General features: G+C 34.5%; 1 protein-coding gene across 2 annotated transcripts in view; it reads left to right on the forward strand.

The window, feature by feature from the left end:
* Positions 1-22,062, forward strand: part of GPRC6A (G protein-coupled receptor class C group 6 member A) — a 33,789-nt gene extending 11,727 nt beyond the window's left edge. Inside the window, exons 4-6 of one of the 2 annotated variants that reach the window (XM_003769393.2) lie at positions 10,250-10,462; positions 16,132-16,255; positions 18,753-22,062. In XM_003769393.2, coding sequence (XP_003769441.1) covers positions 10,250-10,462; positions 16,132-16,255; positions 18,753-19,879 — 1,464 coding nt within the window. In that variant the 3' untranslated portion in view covers positions 19,880-22,062. The remainder of the gene's footprint in view (positions 1-10,249; positions 10,463-16,131; positions 16,256-18,752) is intronic. The other variant, XM_031964367.1, reaches the window with a different exon arrangement.
* The last annotated feature ends 3,094 nt before the right edge of the window (positions 22,063-25,156 follow it).

Consider the following 25,156-nt stretch of genomic DNA (forward strand, 5'->3'; position numbering starts at 1 on the left):
GAAACCTTTCTAGCTTGGTAAGTCAAGTTAGCAAGCACTATGTAGAGTAAACAACATTTGGAATAAAAATAGCTGCCATTTATAGGTTGATTTAGCATTTGCAAAGCACTTTTCATATTCTATTGTATTCTACTTTCAACAAAAAATCTTCCCCTCCTTTTTACTGACCCCCCCCAAAAAAAATAACAACACATTCTATAAATGTCAATGTGTATTAGCTCTGGGATCTAATACAAACTCCTCAGTTTGACATTTAAAACTTTTCATACACATAGCCCTTCCTAACTTTCTACCCTTGTAGATTACTCCCCACCATGCAACAAGTCAATCATACTGGCCTATTTGCTGTTCCTTACACCATACAAATTCCATCTCCTTTCTCTGGAGAATTATACTATCTTCTATGAATACTGGCTATCCTCTGTATCTGAAAGGCTGCTCCTCCTAGCTTCCCTCTCATACAATAATCCTCTGGGTTTCTTCAAGATTCAACTCATGTCCCCTTTTGGGGAAAAAAAAAGGTACTAAGCAATAAAAAAAAAAAAAAAATAATAAAAAAAAAAAAAAACTTTAAAATGAAAATAAGATATTTTAACTCTTTTGACCTCAACCTGAAGAGTCCAATCACCCATTTTCTTTCTATCTGCTTTTTACTTTAGCATTTAAACTCATTTTTCAAAATCCCAGACTGAGCATCCTAGAGCAGCAGCTTACGTAAATCAGGACACGGAAGAGTAAAAGGAAAATATTAAAATTATTATACTTACTTGAATTAACTAGCTTGAATTCCTTGTTCTCACCTTACAAATATAAGGCTTTTTAGAGAATGAAATTAAAAATAAGAAGGAATTACTAAGGCTAAAAGTCCAGATCATTTTTTGATTTCATCCTAGCAATTTTCAATTCTCAACCAACTTTTTTTTTTTTTTAATTTTTGCTAATGGCATCACACTCCTTGCCATGATGCAACTAGATACACTAAACATTTAAGTTGCTAACAAAGTAGAATTCCCAGAAATCTGGCCTTCATTACTAAAGCCTTGAGAGTCATCTTCTGCATTTATTTCCCCAAGATTTCCAGCAAAGGAGGCAAATTTACATACTGATTTGCCATTGTGAATTAAAGAAGTGTAGGAAGCATATGGAAAGTGGAGTAGAAATTGGGAATTATGGTGTGGGAAAAGAGTTGGATGGGATACCTGAAGAAATTCAGGGCATGCTAATATACTGTGATACATAGTTGTATATATAAAATTACAAATAGAGGATAATTATTTGAAGTATTATATTGCCAATATTCTTGGGGAATTGGGCCTATCATGGGGAAATAACTTGAGAAACAACTTCTTATAATAATAGGGCCCAAAATGGTTTTGACCTTTACCCTTATATTTTCCTTCATTTATTCCTTGATACTTGCAATGTGGGTAGAGTTCAGACTAAAGCAAACAACAGATGTAGCTAGGTAGCATAGTGTGACAAATATAGAATTAGAAAGACCTGAGCTTAAATGTCATCTCAGAGACTCATTGTATAAACCTATATGAGTCACTTAACCTCTTTCAGCCTCAGTTTCCTTATCTATAAAATAGCACCTACTTCACAGGGTGATCATAAGTAACAAATAAGTTAATATATGTAAAGCATGGTATATTTGCTAGCTATTATTACCATGCTTTGCTTTCAGATAGATCCAGTTTTTCTAGTTCATATGTATATATGTGTCCATGATTGTTTGTAGGTATGTATATGAGTATGATAAAATATGAATGCTTCAAAGCAGTGCATTTGGAGGTATTTAACTTTTGAAGAGAATGGTGTTGATTTGATCACTGCAATTCACAATCCCCCAATTTTAATCAAAATTTAGAACTGGATTTGCCTCGTTCAATATAATTGTGTTAAACCAACGTGTGATTTGTGAACATTACACAAAACTGAAAAGGAAAGTAACACAAATACCAATCCTTTCACACTAAAGTATTAATGATAAATAGACCTTTTAATCCTCCCGGTGATATTGCATTTTGTTTGTACTTATATCTTTGTCATATTCTAAATGATATTAAAACTATATCTTGCCCATTAAATTATAAATCCCTTGAGGACAGGGAAAGGCTTATTTACCTTTTTATTGCCTCTAACCCTAACATGGTAGATCTTTAATAAATATTTGTTGAATGAGTCAGTCTGCTAATGATTCATTAACTCAAATGAATCTCTAATTGACAAGATTCCTGGCAGCATAACAAAGTGATCTGGGAGGGAAAAAAATCAAGAAGTATGGGAAGAGCACATAATAAAGCATTTAAGAATGAAGTCCACAACAGACATGTGAACTCATAATATATTGATGGACAAAATAGAGGGATATGATCCAAATAATGGTACAGTGATGTACATTTTAAACTATTTGGACAAATAGACCCAAAGAAGTTTGATTAATGGATTAAAGGAATGATATCCACTGACATACTATGGGACCTGGTCTTTGACCTATTCTTTTTAATAGATTGACAGTGAATTGAATAAAACTTTGTCAAATGTGGAGATGACACAAAGGAAAAATATTTAATATTCTGGATGACAAAATCATGACCCAAAAAGATCTTGAGACCGAAACAATATACCAAATCTAATAAAATGAAATACTAAGCATAAATGGAAAACCCTGCCTTTTAGTGAAAGAATTCATGGGAATAAAAGGCCAAACAGCAATTTATGTGAAAAAAAGATCATGCAGCCTTAGGTTTCATTGATGGAAATGCTTTGTTAAAACAAGAAAATAGATAAATCAGTCCAGTAAGCAATAAGTATTTAATAAGCACCTACTATGTTCCAATCATCATGCTAAGTGATGGGGTTATAAAGACAAAAATAAAGCAATCCTTCTCAACAAAGAGATTACAATATCAGAAGAGACAACATATATATCTACAGATATGTAAAACTATGTATCAAACTGACACAAGGTGATTTTTTCCCTCAGGAGGAGGAAAGTAACAAGTGAGAGAATAAGAAAAGATCTCATGGAGAATACAGAATTTAAACTGAGCCATGAAGGAGACTAGAGTTTCTAAGAGACGAGAAGTGAGGAGAAGTATATTCCATTCCTGGAGGACAGCTAGTGAAAGACTTGGAAATAAGAAATGAAACTATGCATAAGGAACAGCAATAGGTTAGTTTGATGGGATTATATGGAGAATGAAGAAATATAATCTGCCATTAGGCTGGATAATACTCTTAATAATATTATTTGCACATTAGCTGCCATCTTTAGCAATACATTAAATTTGTAAGTATCACATTCTAAAAGGTACATAGACAAATCTATGTATATCAGAAGGAGGGTGACAGTGAAGAATCTGGGAATATAAAACCATGTCATTTCCTAAGTGATCATAAGTATAAATTATTATCTTAATGATAGTCTAAATACAGTAATCCTGTGATTAGTACAATTAATGACTTCCCCTGAAGTAGTTGCATATATTCAAATTTGAATTACATAAATAAAATATAATCACTGGTTCCAGTCCAATGTAAATAGATAGTGAGAACTTGAATGATTCAACTACTTTAAGAAATTCATTATTTGAACTAACTAAAACTTAGCTATAATGATACTGGAACTCTAATGATATGGAGACTCTCAATTCTAAGAGACTTTCTCACTGAAATCTCTTACAATAGCCCCAAATTGTCAAGACAATTGTAGCTATTCTTTACCATTCTGGCCCAGGTCAGTTCCCTAGTGATTTATGTCCAATATTGGGAGGGGAAATGAGAAACATTTGGATCATTAAATAGTTAATGAAAGGAGATTCACTTAGCCATAACTAGAGGACATTCAACAGAATAGGTGTTGGAATTCCTTGAGTTGATTTGGCCAAGCAAAGCTCTTATCACATCCACCAATTAAGAATCTAAGAATCCCTCCAGATATTCCTCGTGGCTGCTTCATACTAAGGATAAGAAAGTGTCAACAGACTAAAGCACTGGCCTACTGAACCAATCAAGTATCAAGAAATTTACCTTTTAAGGAAAAACTAGCCTAGCATGCATGTAAGGGGGGGGGGAACAAACAACTTCTCTTACTACACTGTGATTCTGGAATTCTCCAATGTGCATAATGATAACAAGGCACCTGGAGTTGAGAAGAATCATCTGTGAGTATGGAGGCTCTAACAAATCCTCTAGCATAGTATAGCTGCCATTTGCACAGCACAATTATCTGTTTTCTCATCACAGAAATTTTATATATCCTTCTGACAATTCTGTATCACAGTTGGATCAGGTCATTTCATTCCCTATATGATTAGCAAACAGAGACCCAGAAGTTAAGCAAAATGATACCTATTAGCAAGTATTAGAACTGAGCCTAGATTCCAAAGCCTCCAATTTTCTAGTCTCTGGCTCCTTCCATTTCTCCATATTGAATTCCTTCCTCTGCCTCTGATGAAGACAACTATTTTATGAGAACATTTAGGTTATAATTAAAGGTCCTGAAGCAACACTAGAATTTCTGATAAAATGCTGCTGGAAACAAAATGTATGGTTACAATAATGATATGATTAGAGATTCTCTTCCTCTTTAGTAAAAAGTGCTAATAAATATTGATATTCTCTAACAATTGCAGGAAGGTGAGACAAGGGGCCATAATAATGTAGAGACTAGATAATTAATCAATCAAAAAGTATTCCTTAAGCATTTTCTATCTTCCAGGCACAATACTAAGAGTGCTGGTAGTACAAAAATAAAAGTGAGATAGTCCTTGTCCTTAAGGAACCTACATTCTGCTAGAAAAGTTCTCAGATAAGTAAATGTAAGACTATGAAGGGTGGAATGATAACTAGAGGAAGCAGGAAAGGAGATAAATGAACTGAGCCTTGAATTGAGCTAGAGATTTTAAAAGGTATGGAGGTATGGAGGAAGAGTATTTTAAGCATGAGGGGAAACCTATGGAAAGCCATGGATGAAAGAAATTAAATATAATGTAAAGGGAACAGCAAATTGTCCAGGTAACATGGTACACAGAGCATAAGGGAGAGAAATGTTTAAGCAACCTGAAAAGACAGAAGGGAATCAGATTATGTAAGACTTTAAATTTCGAACTAAGAAGTTTGCATTTCATTCTATAAGCAATGGGGAACCATTTAAGTTTCTTGAGCAGATGAGTACAATAATCAGACCTATGCTTTAAAAATATTAATTTGAGAGCTATGTAGAATATGGTTTATAAAAACAAGACTGTAAACAGGAAAACTAGTTATTATTGTTCTACTATTATAGACCAATTATTATTGGTCTATCTATTGCAATAATTCAGGAGAGAAGTGATGGTGGCTTTAATGAGAGGAGAGGAACTGAGAGACATTGAGAAAGTAGAATCTATGATACTTGACAACTAAAAGGAGTTAGTTAAGAATTAAGAGTTGAGTACGGCCTTTAAGTTACCAACCCAAGTGCCTAGATACATGGTGGTACAATCAACAGAAAAAGTCGAAGGGAAGAGTAAAGGCAGTTGGATGGCTCAATGGATAAAGAGAGGGGGTCTGGAGTCAGGAAGATCTGAGTTCAAATCCAGCCTCTCACACTAGCTTTATGTGACTCTGGGTAAGTCACTTAATCTCTGTTTGCCTTAATCCACTAGAGAAGGAAATGGCAAACCACTCCAATATCTTTGCCTAAGAAACTCCATGGTCAGTATGGTTGCCTAGGTCACAAAGAGAGATAGTTTAGAGAAAAAGAAAAATGAGCTGTATTTTGCATGTGTTGAGTTTGAAATACCTATAGATGTCTAGGTAAAAAATGTCCAGCAGTTGAAGATGTGGAATTAGAGGTCAGGAATCAGATAACAACTAAATATGGAAATCTGGCAGTTATGCCCATAGAAATGGCAACCAGGTCCATGTAAGTTCTGAGCTGCCATGAAATTTCTAAGAATGTGAAGAATTTATAGTCCATTAAAATCACTTGCTTTTTTTCCTTGGAAACTATTATCTAGCCAGACCTTCCCAATCCAATACTTATAGAGTTAGTTTCTAATATCCAAATGTAAAACTTCATATTTATCTTCATTAAATGTCATTTTGTTAGATTTACCCAATCATTCTTGTCTTATTACAGTCTTTTTGAATTCTAATTCAGTCATCCAATATAATAGTTACTCCTTCCAACTTTGGGTCATCCACAAATTTTAAGCATGACATCTGTAGGATACTATCACTTCTTTAAGAAATTTTCTTTTTTATATGCAATATTTTGGGTTAAAGGGATACCAAAAAAGTGTTTGGTGAAAAGAAAAAATTAAACCAACCAGTAAAGGATATAAGGTAGTATTGTCTCTGTCACAGATGAACATTTTGATGTCTGAAAGGAGTAGGAAAAGGATTTTGGTTTAATAAAAACTTCTAAAACATGTGTAGGAAGAAATAGTTTTCAGATGGGATTTGAGCAGTTTGAAACAGAAAATAAATTGTGACGTAAATATCAGTCAATTGCTTTATAAAAGTTGCAGGCTGATGCCTTCTTTATATATGAACAGTTTGATGGTTTAAAAGGGAAGAAAAAGAACTTTTATTTATTATAAACTGTATACATGAGTACAAAGAAATACAGTTTCAAGGATACAAAATGAGATGGAGTGTCATGTTGAGAATTTAAGAGTTTCAGGGCCTCGTGGTCATTCAGAACATTTATACAGAATATTTACATAAACCTTTAATAACATCAAAGGAGAAAGAGAGAGAAAGAGAGACAGAGACAGAGACAGAGGGACAGGGAAAGGGAAAAGGAGAGGGAAAGGAAAAGGGAGAGAGAGGGATGGAGAGAGGAAGAGGGAGAGAGAGAAAGAGATCATATAATGTCTGAATTGTGATCATTAACAGACTGCTGATTTCTTAGGAAGAATTTTGTGACTTTTTAACATTTAGCAAAAGGTGAGTCACTGAGGACCAGGGGACTCTGAAAAGATCAGAGATAGAAAACTGAGATCGAAGAGGGAAGAATTACAAAATTATTATAAATATTGAAGAACAAGCATGTGATCAAAAGCAGCTTGAAGATTTTCATTAAGGAGCTGCATCAGAAAGTCAGTAGATAGAAGGCTTCGGTTCTAAGACTCCATAATTCTCTATTGGTGATGAGAAGCAAAATCTCATTGTACAAGAGCTTCGGTTTCAGATAGCGCATTTCTCTACCACTTTAGTTTAAGGGAGGTAAAAAACCTCTTAAACAAACTTGTTGCTATTTGCTGCCCCCATCTGGTTTGGAAACAAAAGGCATAGAAGTGAAAGGTTTTTCAGTCACTTTGTTGATGTTGACAATATAAGTGGTGAATGGAAAGGTGGTTAGACTTCTCTATCTTATTCAAAAAATCTTTTCTAAGACTTCTGTTGAAATTAGACAACTAAGAATTCTCATTGAACTGGTTTGTTTAGTCCACCAATAACCAATCAGATGAGCAGTTCTTTGACTAAAAGGCCACTGCTATCAAAATTAAGAGGTAATACTTTCTCAAAGATAATTATAAATTGAAAAAGCTTATAAATGCTGTATCAGATTCAGATATAGAAGAGAGAAAGTGATGGAGATCCAGACAAGCACCTACCAGAAAAGTAGTTCCAAGTGATGAAAATGTTCCTGAATGAACCAATGACATCAAAGTCTGAAGTCTGAGGTGTGAGCACATGTTTTTCTCTCATTTGTTTCACTGATATACTCAGATGGGAGAGTGTGGTCCAGATTTATGCATATATTGTAATGTATTTTATTGCTCATGCCATTGACATATGAGTGTCATTCAAATATGGGTGTCTGTGATGTTTTAATTATTTCTTCTGACTTATTGATATGTAAGTTATATTTAAAACCTAAAAGTGTCTTCATTGCAAGTATGTGGCAGCAGAAATGCATCAGTAGTGACTCAAGAGCTAAAATGATATGTCTAGATTCCCCATTAAAAGGAATATTCGAATCCTAAAAAAAAATTTGAATCTAATCACCAGGTGATAGTCCTCTGGGAGCACAAACCTGCCATTGTGAGAGCAAGTTGGAATACAGTAAATCTCTAGATTTAGAGATAATAACTTATTCTCTGAGTTGGTTTACTGTATTCCAACTGTATTACCAAAAGGTGTGAGGTGCTAAACCATAAATGGGCCACCCCACTTGGGTGCAAGACATTCCTTTATCTAAGGCACTGACTAACATGAACTGCACAAATTCAAGACAAAATGCCCAAGGCATTTTACCGAAGACCTCCCCTCCATGACAACACTGATTCATTATCATAACTGTTTGGATCTGGTGATTTAATCAGTCCCTGAAATAAAATACCTGTTTGTTTTAGAAAATAATATTGAATGTTGGGAAGAAAAAATACCATGAATTAAATGGTGTTATATCTGGTTTAATGGTGTTATATCTGTCTTCTCACTCAGAGAAAAGCAATTTGTGAGGAAAAGGGGTTAATATACCCTAGAAAATCATACAGTGATATAATTTATATCAGTATATGTCTTATGGTTTTGAAATACATAGTTCAAGTGTTGAAATTTGGCACCATAAATTTAAGAGAAAATAACTACCTGTAATATGTAGAACATTAATAATCAGGATTTACCATAAGTAATGCTGTATATAGCTGAGAAGTAATATGTTTTGTTCACCTAAATATTTTTTCCCATGGAATAAAACAAGCAACATACTTACTCTAGCTTATTTATATTACATAAATGTTATCACTATTTATAGAACATACAATCAAATCTTTACCTCCTTGAAACCTAATTAAATTCAGGAAAAACAATAACAATTACAGTTCAAACAAAAAAGTGGAAACGAATATGATTAGCAAACAACTAAGTCAATGGACCTTGTGTGTATTTATTATTTTAGAATGAAAAAGGAAGAAAATTTATGCCCAGATTTTAGCAAGTATTGAAGGCAGAGTCTTTTCCTCTTTTTTTATTTCTTTGAATAAGATTTTGTCTGCTATTTCTAAGGGCTCACCAGAACTTCAAATAGAAATTTTTTTTTTTTTTAGGGCAAGTACCACAAACCATGCCTTCCATAGGAGAGGGTGAAGGGATGAGTAAAATGGGATGGAGGAAGCTCTCACCCCAAACTTTCCATCTGATTATTTCCTAGTTTAACTATTTTTCCTTTCGAAATAGGTGCTAAATGCCATTGTTTCTACTCTGCTGAAGGAATACAAGTGCTGTCAGTACTCTCTAACTTTGACACTTAGGGGTCCTTTTATTAGGTAGTTATGGTTCTGCATCTCAGATCTGATCTATTGTTCCTCTAGATTGGTACTAATAATGTCACAAATCTACCCGATGAGGAAACAACTCAGAATTGACAGAGCAAGGGCCCCCAACTTGCCCAAGCTCTTAACAGATCATTGGCAAGACTGTCCAGTCTATGTATCTGTTCATGAGCCCTTGCTCAGCTGCTCAGTAGTTTGCTGCCATATTGAGACAAATACAATCCAGATGGTAGACTTGGAAGTGGCTATGTATTAAAATACTTGAAGGTAAAGCTATATTATAATCAATAGTACCACAGATATGGTTTTACTCAAAATAGTCACATTTAATTATGTTGCTCATATTTCTTTTATTCCATCATATGTTTCATTTCAGAAGAACATAATTTTGAGATCTTTATATAGGATTAAAGACCTTTTAAAAATATATGTTAGTTACTGACAATGAAATGAGAATTTATTCTCTCTTACAATATAGAATATGGTTTAGAAATATATAATTTATATGTTTACAATGATAATTCACAACTATACAAGTGCTTTAAAGTTAGCAAATTGCTTCTTTTATGACCAGTATCCTGTGATCTTGTTATTCATTCTTCATTTTCAAAGAGCCCCTGTGACATCACAAGGGTGATGTCTTGACTTACATGTGAATTGGATTTAAGTGAGGGAGAGCTGCACAAAGTCATCAATCTCACTCTCTCTTCTGGAGCTATCAAAGTCCAGTGGCAAGACAAAGTCAAGGGCACAATATGAGAGTTAAACAGAAGACATAGATTCTATTTCTAGCTCTACTACTAATTATATGTGACCCTAGGCAAGTTTCTTCATCTCTCTGGGATTAATTTTCTTCATCTTCAGAATCTAGAACACTTTATTATATCATACTATACTTATTAAAAATTTTTGGTATTGCACATTGAGATAATATAGGTATTAAAATGCTATCCATTTTGGGTTTTTTTGCATAGTTACTTGAAGCACTTCAAAATGTGAAATTTACTGATGGAGATAGTGAATTTCAATTTGATTCACAAGGGGACATTAACACTGGATATGATGTTCTGCTTTGGAAGGAAATCAATGGACACATGACCATTATCAATATGGCAGAATATGATTCAGAAAAAGACGTTTTCATTTTTAAAGACAGTGAAACTGAAAAGGAATTCAGCAATCTAAAGGTATTTTAATGCTATTCTATACCATAGCACCTATTAGATTGAATTCTATACCTAATAGACTGTTTTAAACAACATTAGAGTTTAAACAATTTTCCTTATTTAATGTTCCATTATGAAAATACAACTGAAAAAGATATTATTTTCTTTAAGGAATATTAGGAACAATGCTTATAATAATAACTGATGCTGATATTACTCTTCGAAGTTTACAAAGTACCTTACAACCATAAATGAAAAAAAGAAAAACATTTTAAAGAAATGTCTTATGTGGCAAATGCTATGCCAAGTTTTGGGGGTGGTACAAAAGGTAACCCCTTCTCTCAAGAAGCTTTCATTCTAATAGAGGGAAATAAAACATATAATTGGGGAGGGAGAAGAAGAGATTTACAAGGAAGGGAATTTTTTGGTTTGGGAAGTTATCTGGATAATGAGGAAAACCATAAGAGAATTGATTAACATCCCTTCCCAGTAACAATGGTAGTATTGATTTTGATCACAGTTCCAGAGCTGGAAAGTAAAGAAGATGGAGTGAGAGATATACTCCCAGTGCAGTAAGGCAAATGTAAAGAAGTTGCCTGGAATGATTCATGGCTTTGGCTAACTAAAGGTGGTTGGCCATATGATATGCTCACTAGTCATCCCTCATCTCATGTCCTAATAGTAATTCTGTGATATAGGTTCTATAGGTATCATTATCCCCATTTTACATGTGTGAAAACTGAAGCTCTGAGAGATTAAATGATTTGCCCACAGGTAGATTCTGGTCTTCCTAATTCCAAATGTTTAAAAAAACACAGACAAAACAAACCAATATAATATTGATATTGTATTTTTCTTTTCCAAACTTGCATTTAAGAAGAGGGTCAAGAGCTACAACTGGAAAAAATATTTGTTTCATTCATTCACCAAAATTTTAGATTTGGTCCAAAAGGGGGAAAAATCTTAACTGTTTGTTATTACCAAGTATAACAGGCTACCCCTGGGAGTCTTCAAGGAAAGAACAAATGACTACCTATCAGGTGTGTTCTATGGTAGATTCCTACCTAGATAGAGGACAGAGTTCCAGATCTGTAATCACAAAATCTTGAGTTCAAATGCAGTCTCAGACACTTTGCTATGTGACCTTGAGTAAATCATTTAACCTTTCAAACTCTGAGACAATATAAAGCACTTTCCCAACTTCAGGAAACTATTTTAATACTAACTTTTACTATTAACATATGAGGTAGGTCTAGCTGTTCTGAGGTCCCTTCCAAATCAGAACTTCTAAAATTCTGTAAATAGTCTATGTGCTTCTGAATGATTTATCTTTATTATGGTTTTCTGATAATAATAGTCAAGTACATAGCAATTGATTTTTAAGTAACTAAAAGCCCACCAGATAAACTAATCTTATCTTTGTAAGCATCCTTTGACCCCTCCTCTTACTGTTTTAAGCAGGATTTTCCAGAAAGTAATCTATCTTTAATTCTCCTGAAATTTTAAATTTACTGAATGATTGAGAGGTAAGGGTGAAATATAAATCAGGGATTATTCTGGGGTGCAGGGAATGTGTCTTGGACAACTAGTTAGTGATGGTAGTTACTTGAAAAAGGAGTATGGCAATATCTTCTCTCCCTATTCTGATCATCTTCAACTATTCTTGAATAACATATCTTCTAAACATATCTTGAAAGTATGAACAAGGCCAAGGCAGTATGTATGAATTTTTGTTCCTTGGGTTGTCACAGTGAAAAAATTTAACACCAAGTAGCCATCCTAAAGGTAATAAGTCTCTCTATGCTTAGCTAGGCTGGCCCTTGGAAAACAAACATTGTTTGTTGCTGGGGATATACTCAAAGCCTCTCCAACATAATAGAATCTGCCAGATTTTAGACTCTGCTAGAAATAGTCTTCAAAATCTAGGGTCACCTCCAAACAACAATAAGGCATTAGAACAGACCCTCTTCAGGATCAACTATCAATTTTCATCAACTAGTTGGGAAGTCAAAATTTCTGTCAATTTGCCAAAATAATTCTTCCAAGCAATAAACAATTGAAAGGCCACCAATACATGCTGAATAAACTAAACATAAGGATAAGAATAGGAAAATGATCAAACTTATTTCCTCAATAATTTTTTGCTCTAGTTAGTTGAAAAATCATTTTCTGTTTCCTAAGCATACAACACTTGGATGATATTTTAGTTATGAGTAATATGTCATGAGTAATCCTGAAATTAGATTTCCTAACATGGATAATCTAGAGTTTACCATAACTGTGTTAAAATAGCAAAAGAAATTATCAATCAGTATGAAGTCACTGAAATAAGAAATCATCTAAAAATCTAAGCATATTTTTTTCTACAGTCAGATCACATTCTTCTCCAAATAAAAACAGGTGAGTGATCAGTGGAATGGATTCAGACTTAAATTTATTCTAGTACAGTTGTGGTTACAGCAATAAGAATCTCTAGATAGCTTTGAAAAAGTTGTGTTTAACTTCTAGTCACTATTTTCAAATTAAAATTAATATGTTGAGATTGATTTATCCTGTAGCAAGTTAACATGAAGATTTATAGATTAGCACATGGAAGATGACTTTAAATGATAAAAAGACTCTAGGAATAAAATGTGGCATAATTGCAAAAGTTAAAGAATATCAACAGACTATCAGAGCATTGAATTAAATCTAATTTTATTAAAGTCAATACACATAAATTCTTATACGGGGGATATAAAGTTAAATACTAGTTTGCCTGAAAAATATTTGGAAGTTTAAGTGAAGTAAAACTCAAATTGAGTCAGCAACATGATATGGTATCCAATGAAGTTAATGTATAATAAATTACTTACAGTAATATCCAAATTCAGAAATTTTTCTTTCTCCTATTCCTTCTACCCTTTCTTTCCTTCTCTTCCACCTTCCTGGATTTATGACTTCGTTACAGATCAGAAACTCAACTGTAACTTACAGTCTTTTGTTCTTGTTTTTGTTTTTGTTTTTTTCTGCAAGGCACATAACTAAGAAGTATTATGTGTCAAACTGGATTTGAACTCAGGTCCTCCTGATTCTAGGGCTGGTGTTCTATCCACTGCACACCTAGCTACCCTAACTTATAGTCTTTTATCAGTTTCCTGAGATTGTGTGATTGAGTAACTTGTCCATGGTCTGAATCAGAGGCAAAATTTAAACCCATATGGAAAATGCCATCTACATCCAGAGAGAGAACTATTGAGACTGAATGTGGATCGAAGCATAGTATTTTCACCTTTGTTTGATTTTTCTTTTTAGTGGATTTTTTCCCTTTAGATCTGATTATTTTTTGCATAAAATGCCAAATATGGAAATATGTTTAAAAAATATTTAAAGCCATGCTTTCATGAACCCAAAGTTAGGCCTTTATCCTTTAGATCATTCTACCTCTTGGTGCCTAAGATAATACCATAAAAAGAAAAATATGTCTAAAAAGTTCTATTCTAATTCATTTTATAATACGATTGGCTAAGGGCAGCTATGTTGCACAATGGATGGAACACCAGCCCTGAAGAGTCAGGAGGACCTGAGTTCAAATCTGATCTCGGACACATAACACTTCCTAGCTGTGTGACCCTGAGGAAGTCACTTAACCCCAATTGCCTCAGCAAAAAAAAATATATATATATATATATATATAGCATTGGCAAGTAACTTAACTCCAATTGCCTCAAGGGAAAAAAATAGGATTGGTTAGGTAGCACAATGGATGGAACACCAGGACTAGAATCAAAAAGTTTGAATCTAGTCTCCTCCAACATTGTGACCCTAGGCAGGTCACTTTGTGTGCCTCAGTTTCTTGAGGTGTAAAATGAAGGTGATAAATAGCACCTTACTTCTCAGGGTGGTTGTAAGGAACAAATGAAATAAGTCCTTAGCTCAGTGCCTCGCACACAAAAAAAAAATGCTACAAAAATGTTAGCTATTATAATCCTTAATATTTTAGCAATAATAACTTTGAAATTTAAAAAGTGTTTTCCTCCCAACTACCCTAGAAAGGAAGTTATAAAAGTATTTTTAGTTCCATTTTACAAATGAGGAAACTGAGACTCAGAGAGATTAAACATCTTGGAACTTTGTGAGCTGAGCCTGTGTCTGACCTGGGACATGAACTCGTATCTTCAAACTCCAAAATCAGAGTGCCCAAGGGGTATATAAATATATATATATATATATATATATATATATATTTATATAGTTATATATATATATAAATTATATATATTTAAATAGTCATTATCTTCAGGGTTGGGAACAAAATTTTGAAAGTAACTCCAACTTGAATCTAGAGTAGGGTACTTTCACCATTTTAATCTTGACCATTTTCAAAGATTCACCAGATTTGTGCATATTCTATCTTCAGAACCTTTCTTCTTTCCTTTATCTCCCCCCCCCAAAAAAAGTTTATACCACAGAGAGTTCTAGCCTTTTTTGTATGTCATGGACCCTTTCTCAGAATAGTTTTTACATAATTAAATGAAATACTAAATTCTAATTAGAAATTAATTAAAATAAATTATAATTTTTCCCCATCCAAGTTCATGTACCCTCTGAAATCTATTCACAGACCTTTAGGGTTAAAAATCCCTGATCTATGGGTGATGATCAACTGTGATAGATATAGCTTTTGTTGGCATACAGTTATCCAAGACAATTCCAATAGACTTTGAATGCAAAATGCCATCTGCATCCAAAGAAAGAACTATGGAGACTGAATGCGAATTGAAGCCTAGTATTTTCACCTTTGTGATTGCTGTTATTTTCTTCTTTCTTGTGTTTTTTCTGATTTTAGTTTGGATTTTTGTTTCACAAGGTACTAATTTGGAAATGGGTTTAAAATGATTATAATGATAAACATTAAAGTGATATATATGCAAACTATATCAGAGGGCCTTATACTAGAAAATAACTTGTAGTGACTAAAAGGGTTTCCGAGGCTATCTAGTCCAACTGTTTCATTTTACAAATACTGCAACCAAAGGCAAGGTAGGTTAACTAACTTGCCAAAGGTCATAGAGATAATTTGTACCAAAGGAGAGAATGCACACCTGGCATTCCTTCTACTGCACCACACTGTAAGTGAATAGGAAGAGAGAGTGAGGCTCAGGGATATATATACTTGATCTCCATTATCACTTTTATTTTTTTCTCCATGTTTTAGTCATTTTTCAGTCATATCTGACTCTGTACCCCATTTGGGGGTTTTCTTAGCAAAGATATTGGAGTGGTTTACCATTTCCTTCTCCAGTTCATTTTACAGATGAGGAAATTGAGGCAAACAGGATTAAGTGACTTATGTAGGGTCATACAGCTAGTAATTGTCTGAGATCAAATGTGAATTCAAATCTTCCTGACTCCAGATATGGTACTATATCCCCTGCACCATTTCATCTGCCCTTATTTCTCTGCATTTGCAAGGCTTTTTAAAGAAGTTAATAATTATGCACACAAAGTTTAAAATATGTGAGAAACTAGATTCCTCCTTTAAAAAAAAATCTTCCTCAGCAAATATTTTGTTTTAGCTTTTAAACTTTGTTTTCAGTCTTCCAATTGTCTTGAAAATGATGTAAAAACATGTCTAAATCTCCAGTAATCATACCTATATCCTAAGTTAAAGCATTGAAAGTATTTTTTCCTTCTATTTTTTTCCCTAGCAAATTCAATCTAAATGCTCTAAGGAATGTAGTCCTGGTCAAATGAAGAAAACCACCCAAAGCCAGCATACATGCTGTTATGAATGTGTGAGCTGCCCTGAAAATCATTACAGCAATCAGACAGGTAAGAAAAACATGTCAATTTTCCAAAGACTTCAACCTATAATACTCCTTTCAAGTCTGACATTTCTAACACTTTCTTCTAGCTCTCCTAAAACCCCAGTTAAATGTATTTTCCTTTGGCCATAGCTCTCTTTTAGAATAGAGACATATCCATTTAAGGGTAGAAAGAAATATAACTGCCAAGTCAAGATGTTAAAGTGATATAATAACAGTACTTATTTCACAATCTACTTGGAATTGTCACGAAGATAATGAAATAATATTTGTAAAGTGCCTTGAGAACCTTAAAGTGTTATGTTAAAGCCAATTGTTATTATTTTTATAATCATTATTATTATTCCCTAGATCCCACTGTCTCTCTGGCAACCCCTGAATGACAGGGCTGAGCAAGAGAGCAGTGGAGAGGCACCTGGATGGACAGGCAGGTGTACGTGGGAGATCTTATCATTCTCACCTATCAAGGGTAAAAAATTAAGACTTGAAAGAAGGAACTTTCAACAGGGACAAGGAGGCTGACTCCTGATAGCAGAGAGTTGCTAGTAACTTATTGTTTGTCATTCCTATCTTTAATAATATCTTGGTGATCAGACCAGAATGCAAATTAAAGGATTAGAGTAAAGTCAGCGGCCATCAGAGCTCTAAACGGACAACAATTCACGATCCCAGAAGCTGAACCCAGGAGAGGAGCTCTGCATTATCCTGTTGCCCATTGTATCTTGTTTGTAATGGCAACTAAGCCCCAGAACTGAGACTTGGACTAGACATGAAGAGATAATGTGGCCCAGACTACCCTTACTTTTAGGCAAGAGGGACATCAAAATCATTTCTTTTTTTTTTTTTTAACCTGAGGCACTATAAGACATCATAGCACCTCCCTCCTAAGGCTGTTGTAAGGATCAAATGAAATAATATTTGTAAATTGCTTGCAAACCTTAAAGCCCTATAAAAATGCTATTATTTTTCTTATCATACCAGTTTAAATAACATATTACAATTACTTTATGATCTCTTCCCTTTTTCTACAGTAGGAAGTACCAACAGCTCTCACATTCCACCACTTTAATTCACTCTAAATAACTTTAATAAGCACTTAAGCACTTAAGTGCTACTACTAAGTGCAAGATGTGAAGAAGTATCTGCCCAATGTCTAATCAGAAAAAAATTCCAGGCCTAGAAACCAATCCTCTATAGCAGAGGTCTCAAATATGAAGACTGACTCTTGGACCCATAATATTCCCTAGTGGAGCCTAAATCATATTAAAACTTAATTGGTGAAATATTTAATAAAATAAATAAAAATACAATTTTATGTATTATAAATATATGTGTGTGTATGTGTCTGTGTGCACACATATACATATACATATGGATCTTTAAAATTAAGTCAATACACACCTGCAGGGATCCTTACATACAAGTTTGTGGACCCTGCTTCTTTTCAAGTTTGCATTACAGAATTGCTCTATAGCAATTTGCAATGTCTAATAAGGTACAAGGGAACTATATGTAAGGTTCCATTTGGAAGTCTCCTTGTGGTATGGCGGTGACCATGGGCTCTCCAAGGCTTCAGAAAGTACTAGAAAGTCTTCAAGTACAGATATAATCTGTACTTGATTTTGCAGGTAGTGTCAGAATTGCTCAGCTAAATTCAAAGACCTCATCACCAGGAAGACATTAAGTAAAGAATTTTCCATCTACAATATCCCAAGAAGACTGTCAACTGTGTTGTACAGGGTTACAGTTTCCATTGCTGGAGGAGTACCCACACTGACAAAATTACAGATTCAAGAGGCATTAAGAAGGTGAAGTAAGGAAAGAAGAAGACATTTTCCTTTTCTTTGTTAATGAAATTGATTTTCTAGTTTGGCAGGGATGGGAATAGAAATCATTTATATTGCATATCCTGATGTATGAAATCCAGTAAGTGCATCCTGAAATTTTCGGAATGAACTCCATTTCTATCATTTAACTGTTGTAGAAGGAGATATAAGAGACATTGCAACATAGCAGATAAGAGAACTGGTCTCAGGGCCAAGAGGTAGAGAGAATATCTTTACCTGGGAGTTCCCTCTACAATAAAATCATAAATCTAGTCCCCTATAGATCAGATGATGACCTGGTGACAACCGCTGTTCTGACAGGGAAAGGCCACAAGTACTTTTGAAGTAGCCCGACATAATTCCTCTAATTTCAAAACTACACAATAAAAACAACAATTTACTCACTAGCATTTACATAATGCATTGTTTTACAAAGTGCACGGTGTGTTATCTCATTACATGTTATTATAACCTTGTGAAATAGATACTATTTTTCTTCTCATTTTACAGATGATTCTTTCTCCTTTTTGTAATACCACTGTATACTTTTATATTTGATTCTTGACTACTATGTCTGAGTAGTCACCTCTCATTTTAGAATCAGGACTGCTAACTTGGTCTATCTTACTAATGCCCACTTGGATTCTCCTAATTTCAATGATTCCTTCTCTATTGTAGATATGGATCACTGCTTTTTATGCAACAATAAGACCCACTGGGCCCCAGTGAATAGTACCATGTGCTTTGAGAAGCAAGTTGAATACCTCAGTTGGAATGACTGGTTCGCCATTCTGCTCCTAACCCTCTCAGCACTAGGGATTGTCTGCACTTTTGCAGTTGGAATAATTTTTACTAGAAACCTAAATACCCCTGTGGTCAAATCATCTGGGGGCTTGATTATCTGCTATTTGATCCTCCTTTGCCACTTCTTCAGCTTTCTCAGCACTAGCTTTTTTGTGGGAGAACCACAAGACTTCAAATGTAAAGCCAGGCAGACCCTCTTTGGTGTAAGCTTTGCCCTGTGCATCTCCTGCATCCTGACAAAGTCCCTAAAAATTCTGCTAGCCTTCAGCTTTGACCCCAGATTACAAAAATGTCTGAAGCGTCTTTATAAGCCTGTACTCATCATAGTGATTTGCACAGGGGTTCAAATAATCATTTGTACAATGTGGCTCATATTTGCAGAGCCTTTTGTGGAGGAGAATTTCTCCATACCCCAAGTTATTATCTTGGAGTGTGATGAGGGCTCTATCATGGCCTTTGGTACCATGCTAGGCTACATAGCTATTCTGGCATTTATTTGCTTCATATCTGCTTTTAAAGGTAGAAAATTGCCAGCAAATTATAATGAAGCTAAGTTCATAACGTTTGGCATGCTCATTTACTTCATTGCATGGATAATATTTATCCCCATTTATGCCACAACTTTTGGCAAATACTTACCAGCTGTGGAAATCATTGTCATTTTAATATCTAATTATGGAATTCTGTGTTGCACATTTTTTCCTAAATGTTATATTATTCTCTATAAGCAAGAAACCAATACAAAATCTGCCTTCCTTAAGACATTGTATATGTACTCCTCCCAAAGTGCAAGCAGCCTTAACGTGAGTCATATTTCACTGGATTCCAGGCCCAGTGAAGTCCCTCTTCCGAACCACAACTTCTGTCTCAAGTCTTCAGTCACACTTGAGCAACGCAAGTCCAGCCAATCACAGATGGCTGGATACATACAATCTGCAAGGAAAAGAACTGCTAAAAATACAACTGGAACACTCCCAAGAAAAAGAATGTCGAGCATATGAATGAAGAACTTCCCAGAGTATGAATGAATTGCTTTCAGGAAGAAAGAACTGGACCACTTGTGGTTAATCTCCTAAAAATTCTTTCCTTGGGCATTTCCAAGTCAAAAATCACTATCATAGATAAATTAAACTCTTACTCTATTTATAACACTGAATCATTGTATTGACTCAATATTTTCCTACCCTCCTTTAGAGGTTTGGCCCACTCCTCAGTGGAACTCCAGGATGGTCCCTCCCAGAATATTTACTGTAGCTCTCTTTGAGATGGCTTGATAATAGAATCATCCACTTCACAACCAAAGTAGCTAAAAGAGAAAAAGAAATTTAAATTATTAATGCTTGCTTTAAGTAACACATGATTTTCATCTCCTCCCATAAAATGTAAAAAGTTACTTTTTATTTTAATTTAGTTTGTTTTGAGATCGAGTCTTCCTTTGTCTTCCAGGCTAGAATTGCAGTAACCACTCATGGTCCCAATCTCATCCTTCACAGAGGCCTTGACCTTCTCTGTTTCCCATCCTTGGGCCATCTGGTGGCTCTCTGTTTTTCAAGGTTTACCATAATAGTGACAGATTTAGCATGGATACCTGATCAGCTTTCCCTTGTGTAGCTCAGAACTCCAGAACTCATGATCCACCAGAATGGGTCTTCCCTATAACAGGGATTATCTTGGTATCCCACCCCATCTGGCAGAGAACAACTTCTATAAAAAAAATTTAGCTTGTTGTGTATTTATGGTTGTGATTTTCTATATTCTAGTTTTTTTTATAACAATTCTGTGATGAAGACCAAAAGGTACACTATTTAAGCAATCTATAGGCTGTAGATTTTTATGATCACAGAACTTGTCAAGAATGGGTTCAGGGCAACTGGCCATTTTCTGTTTCTTTTTTTTAATCTTGTTTATTTTCTTTTTCTCATTGTGAATATTTTAATTATCCACAAATACAACCATTTCAATAGATAAAGATGGATAAGAAAAAAGATATAACAAACTGAACTATTGTATGCCGGTTACTTTTTAAAAAAAACATATGGCACATATACATATTTAAAAGAAAACTTAGCAAGGTTTTAATAAAATTCTATTTGTGGTTTTGATACTTTTTTGTCTTCTGTGCAGTTAAAAAGGATTTTAAAAAATATTTTATTGATGATATTTTTGCATCACTAACATTTCTGCTCTATAAGAGGCTTTTCTTGTAACAAAACGAGATTGGTTCAACTCATTTGCTGATTCCTGAATTTCTCCTTCCATTTTCCATTCTCAGCCCCCATGCAGTGTGAGGTCCAAAACTGTCCAATCTCTAAGAAAAGCCACTGAGATAGAGTCCATGGCCCCTTCTGATAAAGTGGACCTCAGATCTCTCTCGTGATCTGAGATGCCTCCTTTCCCAGGGCCTGATATTTTTAGGGTTTGGTACCCAAACATGTAAAACAGGCATGGTAGAATACATAATCACATTGGTTGTTAGACCTATTAAGATCAAAAAATGATGTATCAATAGAAGAGTCATGGGTTGAGCAAAGTAGTGGCCGTCTCCAATGACTAAGTAATCATAAGATGGTCATCCCCTCATTTTGGGCAAGGTATAAAAATAAGTTGGAGGATTTTCCAAAGAATCAAGGCATCCTAACCATTCTGTGTTTGGACATGGAATTTGAGCAAAACAGGATGAAGATCTTTGTCAGTATTTTGTGCTTGTACAAGTGAGCTTCATTACTAGTAAACAAGTAGTTTATGTTGGATTAAAGTCTGAGGCTATTATAAGAATTTATCTTATCTAATTATCCCTATATTATTTGTATAAAATATCAGATTGATTGGAATAGAGTAAGGGTCCAAATGAATCATTTCTCACATCAATTTTTCCTTGTGACTGTCCCTTCCTTACTCTACCTCTTATTATCCTGAGCTTTCAGTAAGGTTCAGTTCAGGTGTTAATACGGAGGGTAGAAGGGAGAGAGAGAGAGAGGAAGGGAGGAAGGGAAAGGAAGGAAAGATGGAGGAAAGAAGGAAGAAATAAGCGGTTATTACATACCAACTCAGTACCAGACATTATGCTAAACACTTTAGAAATATTATCCCAGAGCAACTAAGTGGTGTAGTGGACAAAAGCACAGGCTCTGAAGTGAGGAGGACCTGAGTTCAAATGTGGCCTAAGACACCTAATAATTCCTTAGCTGTGTGACACTGGGCAAGTCACTTAATTCCAATTACCTCAGCAAAAAAAAAAAAAAAAAAAAAAAAGTGTTATCTCATTTTCTCCTCAAATCGGCTTTGGGGGGCGGGGGGAGGGTAGCTACTACTATTTTCTCCATTTTATAGATGTATCCTTCCTTCTATCTTCCCTCCCCTAATTTGCCAGGATCAGTATCAATCCACATACATATTTCCTGTCCAAGTAAATTTAAATATTGTACTATACATATTAGACAAATGTATGTGCTTTAGCTATAAACATTTGAAATATATAACTTTTGATGGAATATACTCAATTTAATGAATATATATCCTTTTTGTTTTTAAACTTGATATTTTACAACTATGTAATTTATCAACTAAACCTTGAGTGAATAAAAAGTTGTTTATGTTACTATTCTGTTTTTGGTTTCCCTGTCCCTTATATTTGTGTTGATATTAAAACAGTTTCTATTACTGACAAGAGGTAAAATTGTGGGAAAGTTTCCAGGCCCCTTGGATATGGTCATATAAAATATCAACAAACAGCATTGTTATGTCAATAAAGTAAATACTGTACCATCAATGTCATTTGACAAATATTTGTTGAACACCTCTTCTTTGGAAGGCACAGGTCCAGCCTGAGCCAGGAAAAGCTTGGTACTTTAACACTATCAGCTACACATCTTTCCACATCCAATTCAAAGTAGAATAATTTGCTCACTCTGAGAAATGAAATCACATTTATTTAACTTTCATAAATCACATTTCTAAGAAGTACTTAATTTATATAATTCCCAAACAGGCTAATTCATTCAATTCAAAAGAAATTAGAATGCAAGCTACTTTGGAGGAAGGGGGAATATACATTTATATAGCACCTGTTATGTACTAAGTACTGTGCTAAGTGCTTTATAAAATCTATAATATCATTTGATTTACAGCAATTTACAGCAATCCTGCAAGGTGAATATAGTAGTAATTGTTTTATTCTTTGGACTTGTATTTCTGGTGTAGGCACATAATAGCCTCCTAATAAATCCTTTTGATTGATTGGTCTATTGATTAACTGATAATCAGCCAGACTGATTGCTTAGCATCATGGGAATCAAGAACTTGGAATTGCAGAGTTTTTCATATACTATTGGTTGAGTATTGTATAGACATAGCCAAGATTATAATGATTGAAAGAAAGTTCTCCATTTAAAAAAAACTAATAAGTTTTTTAAAATATATATTGAAAAGAGATTACTATAAAAACATGTATTTTTTTAAAATTACTATCTTAGAGAAGAAATTATTCATTTTTTCTTGAGTTGTCCTTTCTGACAGGGACACTCTGATGTTAAACAAAGCAAATCCATTTTTCAGAGATACGAACCTGCCCTTACTTGTAGTGACTATGCCATTCTTTGATTTTCTTACCAGAAAGTTGATTAATAATATCAGAAATTCCTAAAGGTCATCCTGAATAGCCTTCACACCCAAAGCCAAACACATAGCAATGAATTTATCATAGCTTCCCCAAATACAAGTATTTTCATTACAACCACAAGGACAATATTATGCTGGTTAAATAGTTTGCAACCACTTTTGCAAGCAAGACTTTTTCCTTTGATCTGTAATTTTAAAGTATCAATTCCTTTTTTTATTTTTTTATTTTTATTATATCTTTTTATTTACAAAACATATGCATGGATAATTTTTTTCAATATTGACCCTTGCAAAACTTTCTGTTCCAAATTTTTCCCTCCTTCCCTCCACCCCTTCCTCTAGATGGCAAGTAGTCCAATACATGTTAAATATGTTAAATTATATCTTAAATCCAATATATATATATATATATATATATATTTATACAGTTATCTTGTTCAACAAGAAAAATCGGATCTAGAAAGAAAAAAAAACCTGATAAGGAAAACAAAAATGCAAGCAAACAATACCAGAAAGAGTGAAAATGCTATGTTGTGGTCCACACTCAGTTCCCATAGTTCTCTCTCTGGGTGTAGATGACTCTCTTCATTACTGAACAATTGGAACTTGTTTGAATCATCTCATTGTTGAAAAGAGCCACATCCATCAGAGTTGATCATCGTAAAATCTTGTTGTTGCCGTGTATAATGTTCTCCTGGTTCTGCTCCTGGTTTCACTTAGCATCAGTTCATGTAAGTCTCTCCAATCCCTCTCTGAAATCATCATGCTGATCATTTCTTACAGAACAATAATATTCCATAACATTCATGTACCATAACTTATTTAGCCATTCTCCAACTGATGGGCATCCACTCAGTTTCCAGTTCCTTGCCACTACAAAGAGGGCTGCCACAAACATTCTTGCACGTGTGGGTCCCTTTCCCTTCTTTAAGATCTTTTGGGGAAATAAGCCCAGTAGTAACACTGCTGGATCAAAGAGTACCCAGAGTTTGATCATTTTTTGAGCATAGTTCCAAACTGCTCTCCAGAATGGTTGGATCCATTCACCAACAATGTATCAGTGTCCCAGTTTTCCCACATCCCCTCCAACTTTCATAATTATCTTTTCCTGTCATCTTAGCCAATCTGACAAGTGTGTAGTGGTATCTCAGAGTTGTCTTAATTTGTATTTTTCTGATCAATAGTGATTTAGAGCACCTTTTCATTGTTGTGCCTCAGTTCCCTTTTATTGTCCTGCCTCAGTTTCCCTAAGTTGTTCTGCTCCAGTTTCTCTGGTTGCAACCTCCCTTTTCTGCTCATTAGAACTGAGACAATTAGGGCTATAGAGATCTGACATTCCAGAAGATAAGATTCCAGATGTCCTATCTCAGATATCTAATTGGCATTGTCTGCATCCTCTAAGTCCAGACTCCCTGGCTCTGGTTGGATACCTCCTTAACTCCCAATTTGTTAGAATTTATGGTCCTACCCCCAATCTGTCAGAACCAGATTGATGGTCTCTGCTTGGAGATTCCTCCTCACCAGAATTTGGACTCCACCCCCCGCCTTTGTTTAGCTACCTGAACTAAGAGCTATAAATATGTCACTGAGAACTCACATTCGCTTTGGACATCAGCACTGGGGGCAACATGCCCCCAACATAATCTCTCCCTCTCAGAAAT

This window comes from Sarcophilus harrisii, chromosome 4 (genome assembly GCF_902635505.1).
Source record: "Sarcophilus harrisii chromosome 4, mSarHar1.11, whole genome shotgun sequence".
NCBI classification, from domain to species: domain Eukaryota; kingdom Metazoa; phylum Chordata; class Mammalia; order Dasyuromorphia; family Dasyuridae; genus Sarcophilus; species Sarcophilus harrisii.